This window comes from Pseudopodoces humilis, chromosome 26 (assembly GCF_049639895.1).
Source record: "Pseudopodoces humilis isolate 2021_Gansu_Grassland_sample_001 chromosome 26, ASM4963989v1, whole genome shotgun sequence".
NCBI lineage: Eukaryota > Metazoa > Chordata > Aves > Passeriformes > Paridae > Pseudopodoces > Pseudopodoces humilis.
The window spans coordinates 2,719,643-2,738,450 of record NC_142225.1 but is presented as its reverse complement, the minus strand read 5'-3'; the positions used below and the strand labels follow the sequence as shown (position 1 = coordinate 2,738,450).

At 48.7% G+C, this 18,808-nt stretch overlaps 1 protein-coding gene across 1 annotated transcript; it reads right to left on the bottom strand.

The window, feature by feature from the left end:
* Nucleotides 1-156: 156 nt before the first annotated feature.
* PTPN22 (protein tyrosine phosphatase non-receptor type 22) lies at nucleotides 157-18,628 on the bottom strand. The gene is made up of 21 exons (XM_088067205.1): nucleotides 18,483-18,628; nucleotides 15,530-15,638; nucleotides 14,485-14,561; nucleotides 13,466-13,561; nucleotides 13,017-13,055; nucleotides 12,529-12,600; nucleotides 12,392-12,451; nucleotides 11,865-12,007; nucleotides 11,032-11,098; nucleotides 9,987-10,064; nucleotides 9,368-9,460; nucleotides 7,957-8,033; nucleotides 6,326-7,014; nucleotides 5,105-5,191; nucleotides 4,845-4,975; nucleotides 4,129-4,156; nucleotides 3,659-3,739; nucleotides 3,261-3,364; nucleotides 2,579-2,609; nucleotides 1,767-1,844; nucleotides 157-1,461 (listed from the first exon to the last, which is right to left on the bottom strand). Exons 1-21 carry the CDS (start codon nucleotides 18,567-18,569, stop codon nucleotides 1,397-1,399), a joined length of 2,292 nt encoding a protein of 763 aa, XP_087923331.1. The 5' UTR covers nucleotides 18,570-18,628; the 3' UTR covers nucleotides 157-1,396.
* Between the last annotated feature and the right edge of the window lie 180 nt (nucleotides 18,629-18,808).

The following is an 18,808-nucleotide window of genomic DNA, read 5'->3' as shown; positions in this document are numbered from 1 at the left end:
TTTAAATGGCCCGAGCGCCGGGCGTCGCCACGCACGCGCAGCCGCGGGGCACAGTGGGACGTGTAGTTCAGGGGCGGCGGGCGCGTGCGCGCGGCGCAGGTCACGTGGGCGGGAAAGCGCTGAGGTAGCGCGGGTCCGGGGAGTGGAGAGGGGTGAAAAAATTTTTGTTTTAGTGGTGTTTGTCGCTTGTTCTTAAGTACTTAACCCATTAAACACCGACCGCGGTATGCTGCGGACGCTATCCCCGTGAGGCAGATGATGTGGAGCTGTTGGAGAGAGCCTAAGGAGGCCACCCCTGCCCATGGCAGTGGGATGGAGTAAAATCATTGAATCAGAATGTTGAAGGTTGGGAGGGAACTTCAAAAGCTCGTTTCACCCTCTGCCATGGGCTAGGGCACCTTCCACTACACCAGGTTGCTCCAAACCGCGTCCAGCCTGCGAGAAACAGGAATATAATTTGGGTAAAGGCTTTCACTGGTTTCTGCTGTTAAGAAAACACATGACTACAGTAATAAAAAAGGCAGTATTGGGTACTCCCTCATTTTTAAGCCAGCTGAGTTTTCCATTCCAGCTGTGGTCAGCAGATTGTTCTTGACCAAATTCCCCAAATCCCACTTTGATGGAATCTGGTGAGAAATCTTGTATTTCCTGTTCCCACCTGAAATTCTGTGCTGGAAAATAACAAATCCTTAAAAACAACATTGTTTTTAAAATACAATAATATTTTGCTTGCTGTCGTGGTGTTTTGGGATTTTTTTTCCCCCAGGTAGAAGAGCAGCTGGGTCAACCAGTTGTAAGGTACTTACACTGGTTTCGTTTCTATGGGATCAATCACCATCCTAAGTATTATTGCCCCAAAATCCAGACAAATGCTCTGATTTGCTCAGATGGGGAAAAAAGGTTCTTATTTCTAAAATCTGGGATGCTAATTCCCTCTTATTCCAAGTAATGTAAACATTTCAGTGTCTTTGATTACAGTACACATAAAAATGTGAGAGAGGGTCTTGATCCGCCTTGCTCTGCTCCGTTGGCTTTCCAGATCATTCCATAGTTGTCACTGGGTCCCATCATCGGTTTATGCTCAAATCCATCCTTTTGAAGTGATTACATTCCAAAACATGACAAAAATATGTCTCTCCCTAGGATAAAACTTGTATTCCAAAACTTGTATACCTTCCATCCCATTGTGAATTAACTGAAAGTGGCTGGTACTTTTACATTTTTGACTTTAAAACTCCAGTTTTAAATTCAGTGAATGTGCAAGTAGTGCCTGAGATGCCAATACTGTGTAACAGTTTTGGATGTGTTTATTTTGGTGGAAGCTTCACTGGGATGGGCATTCTAAGAATTTCAGGATGACTTCACAAATCTGCAACACCAAGTCTATAGAATACATCTAAATATTCCATGCTGGGGGTGGATTTCTTGGTCCTTTAGGTTTTGAAAATCGATTTGCAAAGCCTAGGAAGAAATTATATATATTTTTAATGCAACAAATTCTGTATGTTACAGATGCTGATTATGTAATCTCTTAAAATAACACAGGAATTGAAAATACTTGTAATTTAAGATCTTTCCCAAGCTTTAAGATATGACAGAAAAGCAACATCCTGTCGTTGCAAATAAAGTTGTAAATGTGTAAAAACTAAATATGTAAAACCCAGTGAGCATTACTTGAAATATTTGTAGTTTGTAAGTGTTCTGCCTGGCATTTAGACTCCCAAGAACCAGGTTCTTCCTACCAAAACACAAAAAGAAAAACATACCAAAGTTAAGGAAAGACCTCGGAGAGTTTGTCGGGGCAGGTTCTGATGATTTTGTCAGTGAAGATGGACTGCAGATGCCTAGAAATAAAAAATGAGACTGGAGCTGTTGGTCACTGGTAATTCCAGAGCTGAACTTGTGGAATCATGGAATTCTTTAGGCTGGAAAAGGGCTCTAAGATCAAGTCCAATCATTAAACCAGCACCAAGCCCTGTCCAACCTGGCCTTGGACACTGCCAGGGATCCAGGGGCAGCCACAGCTTCTAAGGGCACCCTGCCAGGGCCTCTCCACCCTCACAGGGGAAATTTCCTCCTTCCTTAATTTGTGCAATCCCATATTTACAGGGAGTGGATTTACTACTGCAGCAAGACCTGCTGAGAAAACATTTGCTCAGAAGTACTTTAAACCATTTTTAGCAGTCCTGTTTTCAAGATGAGCATTTTAATTTTAGTTGAAAGGAATTTGAGTGAGAGATTCCTTATTTATGCTCCAAATAGCCTGGTCAGAATCTCAGCTGGGGCTCACATACTCCCAGCACCCAAATCTCCCATTTGTAGAGTCCTGCAACACAGGTTTGAATGACCTGAAGAATTTGATAATTTGTCCCCAAAGGGCTGCACAGCATCCTTATGACATTCCTACAACATCTACAGCTCTCCAGGTGAGAAGGTGCTCAGCTGCACAGCTCTGTGTGTCCCACTCCAAACTGCAGGGAATTTCACATTGGAAAAGTTCAGGTGCTTGGTATTTCCATCCCACACATTTAAATACTTGCTTAAATCTGTTTGAAAGATATTAGCCTGAATGACTTACTTTTTCGCACGTTTTTCAATATTTTCAAGCTCTGTAAAAAAAAAAAAAGAAAAAGGCTAGCTGGAAAAAATGTATGAAGCAGTGGATCAGCTACTGTAGTAAAGGGAATTTGTGCACATGTATAAAAGCACTGATAAATGTACATGTATAAATCGATCAGCTACTGTGGGAATTCACTGGCAAATGCACAAGTATCACATTTCATAAAAAGCAAACTTTGTGCCACTCTCTTTGGCTTTTCCCTTGTCATCCCAAATGCTTCCAGTTTTTATTTTCCTTGCTGTTTTCCTCAAGCACTTTTCTGTTCCACTGTAACAGTACAATCTCACGAGAATAATTAACAGGAGGCTCAACAAGAGGAGTCTGGCCATGGTTCTGTTCTTGTAGGACAGACTCAGACTCCACTGGAGCAACTTTTTCCCAGCAGAACTGGCACTGCAGGCGGGTGGAATGCCAAGGCACAACCACTGGCAGGGCTGGCCTACCCTGTTCCCAGTGCAGACAGGGTTGGTGTTTGCAGTTGTACACCGGAAGATTTTTATTACTCTTGTTTTCTTGCCCTAAACACAAGCGCTATCAAAGCAGGCCCTGTTCCCCCAGTGACCAGTGAGAGAGCAGCACCGGCTGGGCCAGAGCTCTTCTCTCTCCTTCTAACGGTTTCCACACCTCTTGTTTCTTTTACCTTGCTCCTCCTGAAGCATTTCATGAGTTCTTTGGATGATGTTTCTGAGCCCTTGTTCTCCAAACCCGCAGGAGTCGAGGAGTTTCTTGCAGCAGGCTGCAGACCTGGGAACATACATCATGCGTATGTTTTCAGTGGTCATTCACAAATCCTCCTGCTTTTTTCCTAGTGCTTTGGTGTTGCTTTTCATCTCCTCTAATGCAGCACTTCCAGAAATTTTCTGCAGGTTCCCTACTTGTGTTTATTTTCGTTGTGTTTGCTGAACTGTCCTGCAGGGAAGTGCTGAAGCACTACCTGGTAATGCTTTGAACAAAGTGGGCCACACTCTCAGAGACGTACAGCTTTAGGTGTGAGTGTAAAACCTCAGTTACATCCTGAAAAAAGAGCTCAGCACTTACTTGCTGCCTCAGCGAGAACGAACGACTCCGGGGTTCTTTCAGGAAGCGGAGGAGGAGAATTAGAGGGATCCTGGGTTGTCTCTGAGAAAGCAAAGATAAAAGAGTTGGTTACCTAGCTTTAAAATAAAACAAACAAACAAACAAACAAATATATATATTAGAAGCAACCAGTTTATCTCAGTTGTCTCAAAGGAGACACACAACATGCAGACAAAGAGGAGGCTGCAAGGAACATCCTCATGTACAGGATGAGGCAGAAGCAGATAAAACACCAGTTAATTTGGTTGCAGAAGTGTCTGCTTCTGGTTAGAACTATTTAGCTGCAGAACTATTTAGCAACAATTTAGCAACAACTATTTAGCATTTCCTTTGCACTGAGCACAGATCCTAAACAGATTCACTAAATAAAGCAGTTTTAGAAAAAAAAGCAGGTCTTAATTCCAAAGATTGTCCCAGTGTTAAACTTATACCTGTTTGTGGGCTCCAAAGCTTCACACTCTGGAAACAAAAAACAAGGCAGGTATTTAAAATTCACACATCCAAATGTTATTTTCTTGCACACAAGGAAGCCAGAGAAGACAAGGAAAGGATGTGATGTGCAAACACCCTCCCACATACACCTCCATGCTTGTGGAAAGGAAGACAGACTTGTGCCTCATTCTTCCACTTCACAGAGCTGTCACTCAGCTACGGGATGATCAAGAGATGCCTAAATTTTCTTCAGCTTCTGTTCATTCCACAGGGCTGTGTGAAGCTTAGCAGAGCATTAATGTCCTGTCTTTGTTATCCTTCTCTAAATAAGGGACAATATGTTTATTACCCTGTACTGGTCTTAGAATCCCAAAAAATAATGTTTGGAGTAAAGTAGATGTTGATGAGAAGGGTCTAGACTGAGGCCTCGTCTTCTTTCCAAACTCACGTCCTGAAATTCCTGCAAGTGTTCAAAGCCAAGGTTTGGAGCAACCTGGTTTAGTGGAAGGTGTCCCTGCCCATGGCAGGGGGAGTGGAATGGGATTCTCTTAAGAGTCCCTTCCAACCCAAACCATCCCATGATTCTGTGATTCTATGAAATAGTTCATGGCAAGTACAAAGTACCAAAACTAGAGATTTTCTCACAGAAGGAAATGTGGTAAGGAGATTGGCATAGGAATAGTGCCAGAAAAGAGGTAAAAAGCCACTTAGTTACCTTACATGGTCTCAGTCTCACAGGGTCATGAAACCCCTCTGAGTAAGACTCGCCACTCCACTCCCAGGACGTTCCAATATTTGGATTTCTGTCTGGAAGCTGGAAATCCAAAGTGGCCTGAGGAAATTGCCCTAGAAGCAATTGAACACCAGAGAGGTCATTCCTCATCCCAGACACTGCCAGATGCTATGGAACCACCCCGATGTTGGATGAGCCCTCAGTGCTGCTCAGACCCACATTTAGTGTTGTTAATTACTCACCCGGCTCACTGGCCACAATGAAGGACTCGGGGGTGCGCTGGGGCAGGGGTGGAGGAGCATCATCATCATCAGGCTGTGGTAGGGGGGCTGATTGGAGAGACACAGACAGGTTACTGGCATGGCAGGAAATAAGGGGGACAGCAGACCTGTGTAGGGAAGGGGGCTGCTCCTACCCTGCCATGCACCAGAGATTAAGGTTAAACAGCTCTAAACTGTGGTTTGACATACAAATAATTGCCAGCACCAATGGCACAAGGAAAATGAGCATAAGCCAGCACAGAGCCAGGCACACAGCTGGGGGTTCTGCTGCTGCTTGGCTCGGGCTGCAGCTCCCAGCACTTCCCAAGGGCACTGGAATAATGAGCATGTCTTTGTGGCATTGAATGCTGAGGGGCCTGGGCAGGACAAAGTGGAGCAAGTGCCAAAGCTGTGCACAATAGGAAATTGCACCAGGACTAACCAGAACAAGGAATAATTCCACCTTCCTCGTATGACAGGTGATGGATTTAAGGCTACAGATCTGGGCAAAACACTTGTGTTGAATCATGGAATCATTGAATGGGTTGGGTTGGAAGGGACCTTAAAAACCACTGAGATCCAACACCCCCACCATGGGAAGGGGTGTCTCCCGAGTTGCTCAGGGCCCCTGAAGCCCTGGATCTCTCAATCTCGGTGAGATTTCAGTGTCCCCCGCATGACACTCTGCAGCAAAGAGTGGGGTTTGACCTGAAAACTAGATCCTCAGAGAAAACTGTTTCTGGGAGCTTTCTGAATGCTTTTTGGAGCACCTTGGTTGTAGGAATTGGTCAGCACCATCCCTGCCTCCCTGTGAGAGCTGTTCTGAGCTGACACAGTGGTTCAGAGTAGCTGTGTAATGCAAACACCAAAATTACACTGCTCTAAAAATGTTTGTGGGAAAAAAATTCAGGCAGAATGAAAAGAGTGTGGAGATGAAACCAGCTGCTCCCTCAGCTCCCATGAGAGCCCAGCCCTGAGGAGCAGCTCAAGCCCTGCCTGGACACCAGATGACCACACTGACGGCTCCCTCCAGCACACCCCAATCCAGAATGACCTGGTTCCCCTTGTCCCCTTGTCCCAGTAGCACTTACCCGAGGGGAAGATCCTCTCCTGGTTCCCCTTGTCCCCTTGTCCCAGTAGCACTTACCCGAGGGGAAGATCCTCTCCTGGTTCCCCTTGTCCCCTTGTCCCAGTAGCACTTACCCGAGGGGAAGATCCTCTCCTGGTTCCGGGGAGCATGGTGGAATGATGGGGAGCTGATTGTGCTGGGCTGTAGTGGGGCACTGGCAGAACACGAAGGGAGGAGCTCATCCTGCCCCTCCAGAAAGGGGAACATGGGGGACACAGGCTTGTCTGGAGAAAGTGATAAGAAGTAGGGGTCTTCTGCTGAGCACAGGTAAGGGTGAGGGCATTGCCCCTGGTTCCTGTGGCCTGGGGGGGCATCTGCTGCTCCTCTGGAGGGGTTCAGGTCCACAGGGGAAAACCCATCCTGGAAGCTCGAGCGGGCGGCTTTTGGCCACTGTGGACTCCAAACAGGCTTGGCATCCCCTGCATCCCATTCCAAGCCTTCTCCCCGCTGCCCCAGTGCTAGAGGGGTTGATACAGTCCATGCCAGAGGGGCTCTAGCACCAGGCCCCCTCCCTCCTGCTCCCTTTGGCTCCAGCTCCAGCTCCCAGCTGCAGTGTTTCTGAGGGGCATCCCCAGCAGCTGCCTGCCTACAGCTGATGGAGTTCAGAGCACTGAAGGAGATGGCCTGTCTGATGGGGGGCACTCCCTGGGCAGAGCTGTGTGCTCCAGGGGCACACAGTGACGCCAGGGACACTTTGCTCTGTGCCACTGGCCGGAGCTGTCGATGCCCGTCCTGCTGCTGAGCCTGCTCCTCTCGCTCCGAGCTGCAGTAAAAGCACAACAAAGTGGTCTTGGGTCAAAGCCATGGAGGGCTCAGAAAATGTTGGCCCACTAACAGAGCCCACAGCACTGCTCCCAGGAGCAATTCCCTCAGGAATGCACAGCCCAGCTTCAAGCGAGGAGCACAGGGAAGGACTGTGCTCCATTTCAATGCTGTTAAATGGTGAACAGAGGAGGCCCCTTTATGCCAGCAAACTGAACCAAAAAGCAAAATTATTTACAGAAAGCACTGCCATCCTAAACATATCCACAGAGAGATCCCACCAGCTTTGGAAGCTGCTGGTATTGGGAAGCTGGATCCTCAGGATTGCTATTCCTGTAGCAAGGGGCACTGGAGTGGAATGTGCACATGGAAGATGGGACCGGTGCAGGGACATTCCATGCCAGGCAGAAGGCTGGGATGACCCAGCCTGTGTGTTCATGGGATGTTTTTCTGCTGTTCTCTACTGTTTTCAGTTTGTGTGAAACACTGTGTGACACAAAGCCCAGGGCAGAACAAGGGGACAGATAATGGCACAGGGAAGAGGCTGGGACACATCAGTGGGAAGAGCAGGAATTATAGGAAATTAGGAAAAGTTTCTTCACTGAGGGGGTGATCAGGCATTGCAACAGGCTGGCCAGGAAAGTGGTGGAAACATCTGTGAGTGTTCAAAAAACATTTAGATGTGGCACTTGGGGACATGGTTTAGTGTTGGACCTGGCAGTGCCGGGTTAATGGTTGTGCTCAGTGGTCTTAGAGAACTTTTCCAACCTTTATGATTCCATGAATTATGTTAGGAACAAACATTGAGTCAAAGTGGGACTCAAGGGAGGCAGCAGATCCTGAGAGCTAAAGTGTTCCAAAGCACACATCAAAAAGTTCATCTCTCTGAAATCGTGTGGGTGACTGCAAATATCAACCAGGGATACTTGTGCTGAGGCCTTACCAGGTGAGTAAACTCAGGCCGTAAATGTCTTCCAGTGGAGTCAGGACTGGCTTGGCTACAGGGTGCCCTGCTCCTTCCTAGGGAAAGGAAAAGTTTGCAAACAAGGGTGAGGAGGCAGAATGCAAAGAACACCAACGCATTGCTTCAGGAGCAGTGATTTTTGCCAAATACTTCTAATTACTAAAGCACTTGAGAAATGACACCAAGGTGGAGCTGAAAACTGCAGACAGAACTTCCTGAAGAGCACTGGCTCCTGCCAGAACCTTTCTGAAATGAGAGTACAGTGAGCCCTACAACCATCCAGATGTGCCAAACAGCTGGCAGGCAGCCTGTGCAGACACTCTGCCTTCAGGAACCCACACTAGGCAAGCTGGGTGCTGGTTTTACTCATGACACCAGCTCATGGCCATCCCAGAGCTCTGCACAGTGTCCTCAGAGGACAAGGAGGTTTAGGGGGCCAAGAGGTTTGAGCAAGAGCTACAAAACCACATCCTGACTTGAAACATCCTCTGCACTTTGTGTCAACCCAGCCCTCTGTGACCTTTGCTCACAGACTGTCCTTAACCAGTTCAAAAAGGCTTTTTCCAGTTATTTTCTCACTCAGCTCTGGCTTGGAATGTCCTGCAAATCCTATGGCAAAACTGAGGCATAAGTCCCATTGCAGGATCCCCTTCCCAATTCTTAAAAGTTTCTGACAAAATGAGCTCATTGTGACCTTCCAGGCTTTTCTGTGATGCATTTACTTTCCTGGATTTGAACCAGTGAGGCTCATGTCAGCAGTCACAGAACAGCAAGAGCAAAGAAAACCTCAACCAGAGATGTTTTGGCTATTCCTGTTATTATGCAACTTCACACCAAGATCACATTTCTTTTCCTCAGAGGTGTAACAGATTTGTGAGACTTTGCCATGTTTTTTTCACGAGATATTTCCCCCTATGCCCTCCAACAGACAGGCTGTAGTGCTGACTCCCTCACTAACACACATCTGGTAACACTTTCAGCCTCACTGCCTTGTGATCTTAAGCTTCCCAACCTGGATCTTCCCAACCTGGTCTGAAAATCCCTCAGCAGCTTGTGAGCACTCCATGAAGACAAGTTTCACTAGCACATCCCCATGGAAATCAGTTATGATAGGAAATTTGTGCTGTTTTCTTCCCTCACATTAAACAACGGTAAAAATATATAGAAAATAGAAAATGGTTTTGAGACTGAAGATCTAGGTCTTGTTCGTGATGAGCATTGCACATTCAGGGGAAGACCTGGATTCACGAGTTAACATCAAAAGAGACGCAGTTTGTGTATCAAGGGGAGCAGAAAATACAGAATTCATCCCAGATCTGCAGCAGGAATTGAGGTTAGACCTGGAGTGCCCAGGCTGCAAGAGGCAGGGTGTTTGTCCTGGGACTTTTACCTGTGAAGCAGCAGAATCTTTCTGGGCATCGAATGCTTGAATCTGCCTTTTGAAGAGCTCAATCACCGCATCATAAACCAGCTCATACTGCTCCTGCATTCCAGACGGGCAAAAAAATGTGTCAGCCAGCACCAGTGGGACCTGTAAGTGGCCACCTCTTACCAAGCAAGCATCATCCCAGAGAGAAGTGGCCTTTCCTGTCCTTTGGCAGGTTGTGGATTCTGAGAAGAGGCAGAAGTCACAACTCTCACAGTGTTCACACTGAAGCATTTGGGGTGGGTTTGGGTTTGCAAACCATGCTGTTCTACATTAAGCTTCCTCTTCAGTCTGGTGCAGCTGAGAAAAGTTCCCACTTTATTGCCTGGATAGTCCCTGGTTTCACAGTGTAAGTGCACAATAAATCACACTGTGAGCACTGGCCCAGCTGTCCACAAGGAAACTCTCAGCTCCCAAATTAATTTCTGCCAAATCATTGTTCTGTTCAGGAAAGAGATTTTGCACAACAGCTCCACACCCCAGTTCCCACCAGCACCACTGCTCTGGGTCTCCCTGCTGTGAACCCTCATGGGAAAAGATGAGGTCCCAGCAAGGACCAGCTGATGACATTCCCCAAACATGCCTTGGTCTGCACTATGCAAGGTCTTTGTGTGCGCATTTCCTGGATCAGACTGAAAACACTGAAGTTCACTGGAACAATCTGGCGAGAAAGAGGAAAGACAAAATGGTTTTAAACTAAAGGAGAAGAGATTTAGATTTAATATTGAGAAGGAATTCTTCCCTGTGAGGGTGGGGAGGCCCTGGCACAGGTTGCCCAGAGCAGCTGTGGCTGCTCCATCCCTGGAAGTGTCCCAAGGCCAGGCTGGATGGGGCTTGGAGCCACCTGGGATAGTGGAAGGTACCCCTGCCCATGGCAGGGGGCTGGAATTAAAGATCCTTCCAACCCAAATCTTTCCGTGATTTCTATGATTTCTCTGACAAAAAAATTACAGACAGGTCTAATTCCACAAATTTTCCAAGTCCTGATGCAGTTCAGAGCATTGTCTGAAATCCAGGCCTGCAACTGCAATAATTTCTAACAAAGCACCCGCTTAAAGTGCTATTTAATTTATTACAAACCATCCTCCTCCCTCCTGTCTCACACTCCACACAAAATACACTTTTTATAACAGCTGTGGGCAGCACGAAGGACGTGACACTGATTTCCCAGCTGGATGGGTTCAGGTAACTGTAGAACAGAAGACAGCAGGCTCTCCTCTGAGTCCTAGGGATTACTGCCTGTACCATTACTGGAGAGTCAGAGTAAAGCAAGGGGGTGGTTTGGAAACACTGAACTTCTGATGTAGGAGTGTGGAGAGACAAATATAGACAGCAAAGATGTATTGGAGAATGAAGGTCAGCACAGGCCCAGGTGCTGTGAGCTGAGGGCAGCAGTGGAGGGGGGATTCTGCCCCACTGGTGTGAAGCTGTCAGTGCCTAAAGAGAGAGGAGTGGCACAAACTGGGAATGGGGAACCCGTACTTCGGCCACTGGGGAGCTCCCATGTACCTGAAACCCACCTGAAACCCACCTGAGTGCAGTCAGAGGGGGCAAAAGTCAGAGGGAAGTCTGGGGAGGGACAGGGGGGGTGCAGGTGCCATTGGAGGCAGCAAGGGGCTGGCACTCACCCCGTCCTTCAGCAGCCTCTGGGTGTAGTCGATGGCGCAGATGACACCAGTTCTGCCACAGCCAGCACTGCAACGACAGCCACAGGGCATGGGGTGGGCATGCTGTGTTTTCTGACAGGGATGTTTGGAGAAGACCCACAGCCACCTGTGACCTTGCCATGCCACACACAGCCTGCAGACCTGCAGGATGCTGCAGCTTCAGCCCATGCAGGGCTGCCCAGGGTTGGGAGGCACAGCTCATCCCCTGAGGACAGCTCTCAGTCCTCCCGTGGTAACCAGCACATGTGGACATGCCCAGTGGTGGTGGTCTCTGGTCCAGACATTCTTACTTTCTACAGCTCCCTGACAGGAGGGTGTAGCCAGCCGGATATTGGTCTCCTCTAACAAGAGACAGGACAAGGGGAAATGGCCTCAGGTTGCTCCAGGGGAGCTTTAGATTGCATATTAGGGAAAATTTCTATACCAAAAGCATTGTCAAGCACTGGCACAGGCTGTCCAGGGCAGTTTTGAAGTCACCAGTGAAAGGATGTGTAGATGTGGCACTTAAGGACATGGTTTAGTGGTGGCCTTGGCAGTGCTGGGTGAATGGTTGGACTTGACCCTCTTAAGGGACTTTCACAACCTAAATAATTGCATGGTTCTGTGATTCTGTTGCTGCTGCCTCCTTCCCTTTCCCCTGGCTATGCTGGCTGTCCTCAGAGGCACCCTTTGCCCTATAAGAGGACCTTGGCTATGGGCTTGGCCAACCTCCTTGCCCTGTGACCCCTCAGGACATGGGAGCACAGGGGTCTAGGGGCCAGCAGCCCTCCCCTGCTAGCAGCCAGGTCACCCACCTGCAGTGGATGCAGACAGGGACCCTGTCATCAGGCTGGTAGCAGCGAATGTCCCTGACGAGCTCCAGGATGGGCTCAATGGATGAGGGGACGTGGTGGTCCGGCCAGTTTTTGTAGTGGAAGTGGTAGATGGTGCGGGTTGCCTGCAGTAGAAGAGAAGTGGCAGGGTCTGGGATGTCAGCAAGGCAAGGGGAGCTGGATTTCTGCTCCATCCCCAGCTCCCATTGCACTAGCTGGCAAAGGGCAGAGCAGAAGTTTGCAGTTGGTTTTGCTGCAAGAGCTGTTTTAAGACGTTCTTGGCCTCACTTACCCAGAGTCTGATTTGCCATGACTGACAAACACTTTCAGAAACTGAGGTCTGAGTTAATCAATTTTTCACTTTCTTTGTTCCCTCAACTGCTGTCAAATCTAATACAGCAGCCTGAGCAATTTAAAATTTTCTGCACAAAATGTACCGTATTTTAATATATTATTTATAAAATAAAGCCAGCCCAGGTACATTTTCTGCCTTGACCTTTCCTCCTTACCTCATTCAGGGTCACCTTTAAAGTTCTAATCACATACTCATTCCTCTTCTCCTCAGCCTCCTGCAGAAGAAGGAGTCAGAGTCAGATTTTCTGTGGGTGCCCTGGGGTGGGACAAGGTGCTGAGGTGCTGCACTCACACAGGTGATGGAGAAAGGGCCACAGTGCAGGGAGGAGCCGTCCACCTCTGCCCAATACCGCTCACATTTCTTCTGTTAGGACAAACAGGATGTGTTTGGTTATTCCCCACTGGCCCAGCTCTGCCAGTGTCCTTTTCCACTTTTCAGGACAAAATTCACGCTGGGAAGAGGTTCAGCTCTTGCTGCTGTCCAGCTCCAGCCTTCCTTTCCTTGAAGCTGCCACTGCTGGTTTTCCCTTTCCAGGTAGATTCCCTATGCTACCAGAAAAGGCTAAAGAATTTCATGTAATCAGAGACTGGTTTGGGTTGGAAGGGACCTTAAAGATCGTCTCATTTCACCTGTGGGCAGGGACATCTTCCATTTGCAGCTGGAGACCCAAAAACCAGCTTATATCGAACAGACACTGGCTGTCAGTAATGGCATTTAATGAAAATCTGCATCTCTCGCCCTGCCCTGGCACTTGGGGCCATCTGTGACGTGCTACTCACCTTCCCCATTTCAAACTCCATACAAGCCATGACCACGACCTGCAGGAAGAAGGTTCATTAGAAAAGTCTGAACATGAGTTTTTTTATCCAGGCAGCAAAATTAAATTCATCTCTTGTGGGTACTTATCAATGATAAAGAAACTCTGTGGACTGCCTTCCCCCGAGCCCCAACTGCCAGAGGAGTCACACTGGGACATCACCCACAGCCTGGCACATCATCCCAAAGCCAGATCCCAAAGGCAGGGACAGCCACCAGCAGACTCCTGCAGACTCCTGCCCTGGCACGAGCTGGGGGAGGCTGACAGGAGAGATGTGGGACACATACAACATCTGCAGTGAAACCCTGACACTCCCACTGGCCTACAATGGACTTCTGGCTGTAAGGACAGCTTTTCTTAAAAATAAAAGGATAAATGAAATTTATATTTAAATACAAATCTGCACCTTACCAGGACTTCATACTCCCAAATCATCCTCCAAAAGTCAGTGACAGTAGTGGGGAGAGGACCCTGGGTTGCAATGTACGCTCTTGGCCCATAGACACCCTGGAACATTCAAACGAGACATGGACGCATCTGTGCATAGTTCACCAGCAGAAATAAAGTCATTCCCCTCTCTGAATTTACTTCTGTCAGCAAGGCCATTAAGGACTTTTTTCATATTGTTGAATTTTGGGCACATACATTAACTCAAGCAGTGGTGTGCAAACCAAAGGCAGGGCCTAGCTGGGGAGCTGGGACTGAGCTGAGATCTGCTCCCAGAGACCAGCACCAGTTCTTACAGTGCCTCTGGGAGCTTGGAGGTGATGTGGCCACAGCTCTGTTGCTGATGGCCAAAGAATGAGCTATGAGCTGTGATGTTGTTGGGAAGGTCTATTCTTCTGCAGACAGGTTACACAGAGCCCTGGGTCACTGGTCACTGTCATGGAGAATGAAGGGAACCTTCAGTGAATGAATGAATGAATGAATGAATCAATCAATCAATCAATCAATCAATCATCTGTCTGTCTGTCAGAGAAGGGTTGTAGGCCCAGGACAGTCCCAAAACTTGTACAGCTGCAGATGGAGCACTGTCCCACACTGATCTTCCACGTTGCTCGCCCCAGCAGCTGGTCCCAGCCGTGCAGCCCTGCAAGGCTTCCTGCCTCTGCACTGGTTGCAGCCCAGGTGACTCTGGCCACAGGCAGTTTTGCACCACTGTCACCCACCAAAGGCAGCAGTGGAAATGAGGAAGTTGGGGCTGTGAACCACAGACTGTTCCACCCCGGCACGAGTGTGCCCCTCTCCTCATAGCCCGATGCCTCTGTGCTGCACGGGGGGCTCTGGAGGGCTCTCTCATCTCCCATCAGTTATCCTTGACCACAGCCCAGAAACTGCTGCAGAGCCCTTTGGTTCACCAGAGCACCTGACCCCCTCCTCCTGGCACCACCAATACCTTTGCAGGACCAAACGCCACAAAAGAGGCAAACCTTGATGAAGCTGGCATTGATGTAATGAGAATCTGTGTCCGATGTAATCAGGGACAGCTCCACTCTGCTGTGGTCAACTGCAAAAGCAGGGGAAGCAGTCAGTGTCTGTCCTTCATGGTCACTGAGCCCGTGGAGGGCACTACAAGGGGCTTTGGGGGAGACTTAGGTCAGAGAGCTCCTCCAGGGTGGGTGGGTGGCTGTGCAAGCAGCTGATGTCCCTCCCACACCTCCCACAGCCCTGCTGCCTACACACACAGAGGATCAGGACAAGATCCTTTTGGAGAGTGAGGGAGGTTTTGTGAGAGAGCTGCAGGTGCTGGCACTACCCCAGTGCAATGCTGATCCCCCCTGACCATGCAGCACACCAAGCCCAAAACCACCTCACTGCACCCTAGGCTCAAACCAGGTCTGTGGGGTTAGATACAAAGGTTTAAAGCTGGACTCAGTCTTGGAGGTGTTTTCCAACTTCCAACTCTATGATTTACTTTATTTTCCAAATTGAAATGGATGAAAGAGACAGTCTGCTTGGACCCTGAGACAGGGTCCTTTGGGGACCACTGCACCAAGCCAAGCCAAACCAGGGTTTGCCTGTTGTCTGCTTTGTGCATCACGGAGACAGCATCACGCTGTCCAAAGGCCATTGGATGCAAGTGGTTGCAGTGCTAACAGAAAGCTCGCAAGGATAATCACTTGAGGATGTGTTTCCTAGTGAACAGAAGCTCTTCTGTGTGTAGAAATATCACAGAATCACAGAATATCCTGAGTTGGAAAGGACCCACAAGGACCATCGAGTCCAACTCCCGTCCCTGCACAGGACATCCCCAAAATCCCACCATGTGCCTGACAGTGTTGATACGAGCCAAAGTCTTCCAGAGCAGGCACTGCAGCAGCCAAAGGCCTAAATCTGAACAGCAGGACACAAAGCCAACAGACAGCAGTGAGATGCTCACCTACAACAACAGTGCAGGCAGGCACCAGAGGATGAGAACAAGAAAAGCAAGAAAAACAAAAGGCTGAGTAGGAACATGTGCCATTTCCAACCTACAAGGTAAGATGTCCTTGTATCTGTTCTTCTTGACATTCTCTGGCTGCTCAGACGCTGCTGTAGGATAGATTTTATCCGATCTGTACTTTGTTGACTGTCTCTTCAGCTTCTGTGATAAAAGAGTGGAACAAATTACAGCAGACGTGCTACAGCCAGCGCACTACTAGAGAGCACACAAAGGTCTCAAGTGGTCACGTTTGCTACCACAAAGCAAGGCCAGCACCATTAATTCTTTCCTGAGTGGCTTTGCTCAGAGCAAGAATAGAGGCAGAACCACCTGAGAGCCCCAGCACAGGCTTCTGAACAGTGGAAAGTGTGTGCTGAGGCAGCCCACACGCCAGCTTGTGAAGTGACACACTCACTTCACAAGTGAAGCGAAGCCTTTACAAGTGAGTGAGGCCCAGGGGAACCACTCTGAGTACAAATGGCACCCAGATCAGAGGAGTAACAATGTCAAAGCACCTTCAGCAAATGATACCAGAAAAGACAGGCAAATCTATTGATTTTTCTCACTTTGGTGGAGATGCTCCCATCTGCTGGAAGCAGTGATGCTCAAGTCACAAGCAACTGGAGCAGAGTGGCTCCATGGACTGATGAAAGAATAGGGAGGAGTCCTGGGACAGATCCTTAGGGCTGCAAATCTCTCATCTCTTTCATTTTCAGGATAAGGCTGCAGCACTCATAGAGAGTTAAAGCATCTTTCTCCTGGCAAAGCATAGAATTTTATTTCACTGTCACCAGCTCCTAAATAACACACTCTATTTATTGCCAGCAGCTTCAGAAGCACCATTCTTGCTGTACATTTTATTTCATATTTTTTTTGTTTTAATATTAAACTGCAGTTTCGAAACACTAAATTCAGCCCCAATACCCTAAGAGTTAAACGAGATCTGATGGAATGAGTGAGGGAGGAGGTACAGGAGGCACAGGATAGTCCATATGTCCAGTCTCTATTAATTAAGAGAATGGGGCAGATACAGTGGGATAGAAATTAGGGGAGCAGGGTGGATTTTGTAGCCTCCACATCCCTGCAGCCTTCTGAGCAATTCTGGTGTTAGTCACATCTTCCCCTTCCTCCTTCCAGTGCACCCCCAGCTTCCAGGGAAAGATTTCATGGAAGGGGCATCACTCCATCCTAAAGCCAGTCTTCCCAGAACAAAGGCCCTGAATCATCTTGAGTTTTCGGTCACTGAATAATCGGACACTAAACCACTTGGGAAATGCCAAGGTGTGACAAAGGAAGTCAGAATCACAGAACCATGGAACATCCTGGGCTAGAAGGGACCCACAAGAATCATTGAGTCCAACTCCTGGCCTTGCACAGACACCCCAAAATCCCACCCTGTGTCTGAGAGCATTGTCCAAATGTTCCTGGAGATCTGGCAGCCTCGGGGCTGTGCCCATTCCCTGGGGAGCCTGGGCAGGGTGTAGCTGTGAGTCTGCACAGTGGGAAGAAAGGGACTCTAACAAAACCCCTATCATTTATAGTAACGTCATCACAACTTGCCAGTACAAATGCTTGGTCCCACAAGGAGAGGGCAGAAATTGGGGTGGAGGAATGGCACTGAATATTCCTATCACATTTGGAAACAGAAGCCAACATGGTGTCCTGCTGAGGCCACCACCTTGCAAAAGTGGCTGCAAATCAGGTCACTCTGAGAAGATCTTATCCCATACAACAGGAAATGCAGCCTTGACCATTTCCATCTGCCATTTTGATCAGAAATTAATACATCAGGCTGCTGAAGCCAGCCTGAGCACCAGGGCTCAGAGCCTCACACACACAGACACCCTGGCAGAGAGGGGAAACTCAGCAGGCTGTGACAGAGCTTTGTTCCATGGAACAACAGATTGTCACTGCAGGCTGAGATGAATCACTTCCCTCCACCCCAGACACCTGGAAACCAAGCACTCAGCTTTCCCCAAGTGTTTGAAGTGCCAGATTTTGCTGGTATGACGGAGCAGGGCTGGAGCTCATGGAGACCCCTCAGTAGCCCAAAGCCCACCGCAGGGTCAGTCCAGTGTTTGACATGTTTCAGATCTCACAGACGTACCAGTTTTGCCCTTCCCTATGTCTGTGAAAGCTGGGCAATGTCACTGCCCCTCAGAGCAGCCTAGACAGCCTGTCAGAGCCACCGGCCTCCAGCTGATACACCAAGAGCTACCTCCAGCCACCAGCTTTAGCCATGAGGTGATGCGTTGGCATCTGAGCCTCACCCTGACACCCAAACCAAAAAATATATCAGAGAGCTCACAAATTCAGGGCAATGCAGAACACAGGGGCTGGTGGGAGCCATCAGCATTTTGTGCAACTTTTGACTTGAGGGAAAATGAAAGTAGTTTCCAGGAGGGGCCAGGAGCACTGCTGGATGTAGAGCACACAGATCCCAGATCCCAGAATGGTTTGGGTTGGAAGGGACATTAAAGCTCATCTCATTCCACCCTCTGCCATGGGCAAGGACACCTGCTGCTATCCCAGGTTGTTCCAAACCCTGTCCAGCCTGGATTTGGACACTTCCAGGGACGAGGCACCCACAGCTGCCTTGGGCAGCCTGTGCTCTAGAGAAACAAGAACAAGCTGAGTCAAGGCAAAACCAGAGATCCCTGGCAGGAACTCGTGTGCCACTGGTCTAACAGGGGTGTGAAGGGCCAGAGGCTCTATATTCCTCCCTGTCCCCCCAGTTCTGTTACCAGGCAAAGTGAAACCATGTCCCAACAAGCGCATTCGCCCAGCAGAAAACAGGAAGCACTCGAGTAATTAGTTAAAAAGCAAACAGTTGAAATACAAACTATTAAATTCCTATCATGTCTTTACATTCCTCTTAGCCCAGTTAACTTCTGTGTGTCTGCTATAAAACTCCTAGAAAATCTCACTGTCACAGGTTTGAGAGGTGACCGAGCGATTCCCTCTGAAATGAGCTGAAACACTGAGCCAAGCCTTGAGTGAACTCACCAAAAACTCCTCTGCAAACTCTCCTTGGCTGAGCTTCTTGCCTTGGGCCCTTTCCAGGTTGTGTAGCAGGATCCCCCTTTGGTCCATGGTGCCAGAGCGTGCCTGGCCTGGCCCTCCTGGGAAGGGACATGTCAAGTGATCCGCAGCGGAAGGCGCCGCCGGGGAGTGCTGCCTGTGGTTTTCTGACTTCATCACAGCCCCAAAGGAAATTAGTGCGTAGCAGATAATCCTGGCCAAACAACACAACACATGGCATGGGGCACTGGCACCCTCTGCTCAATCCAGCCCCACTTGGCATGGGGTGGGCAGCACTGAGGACAAGGGTA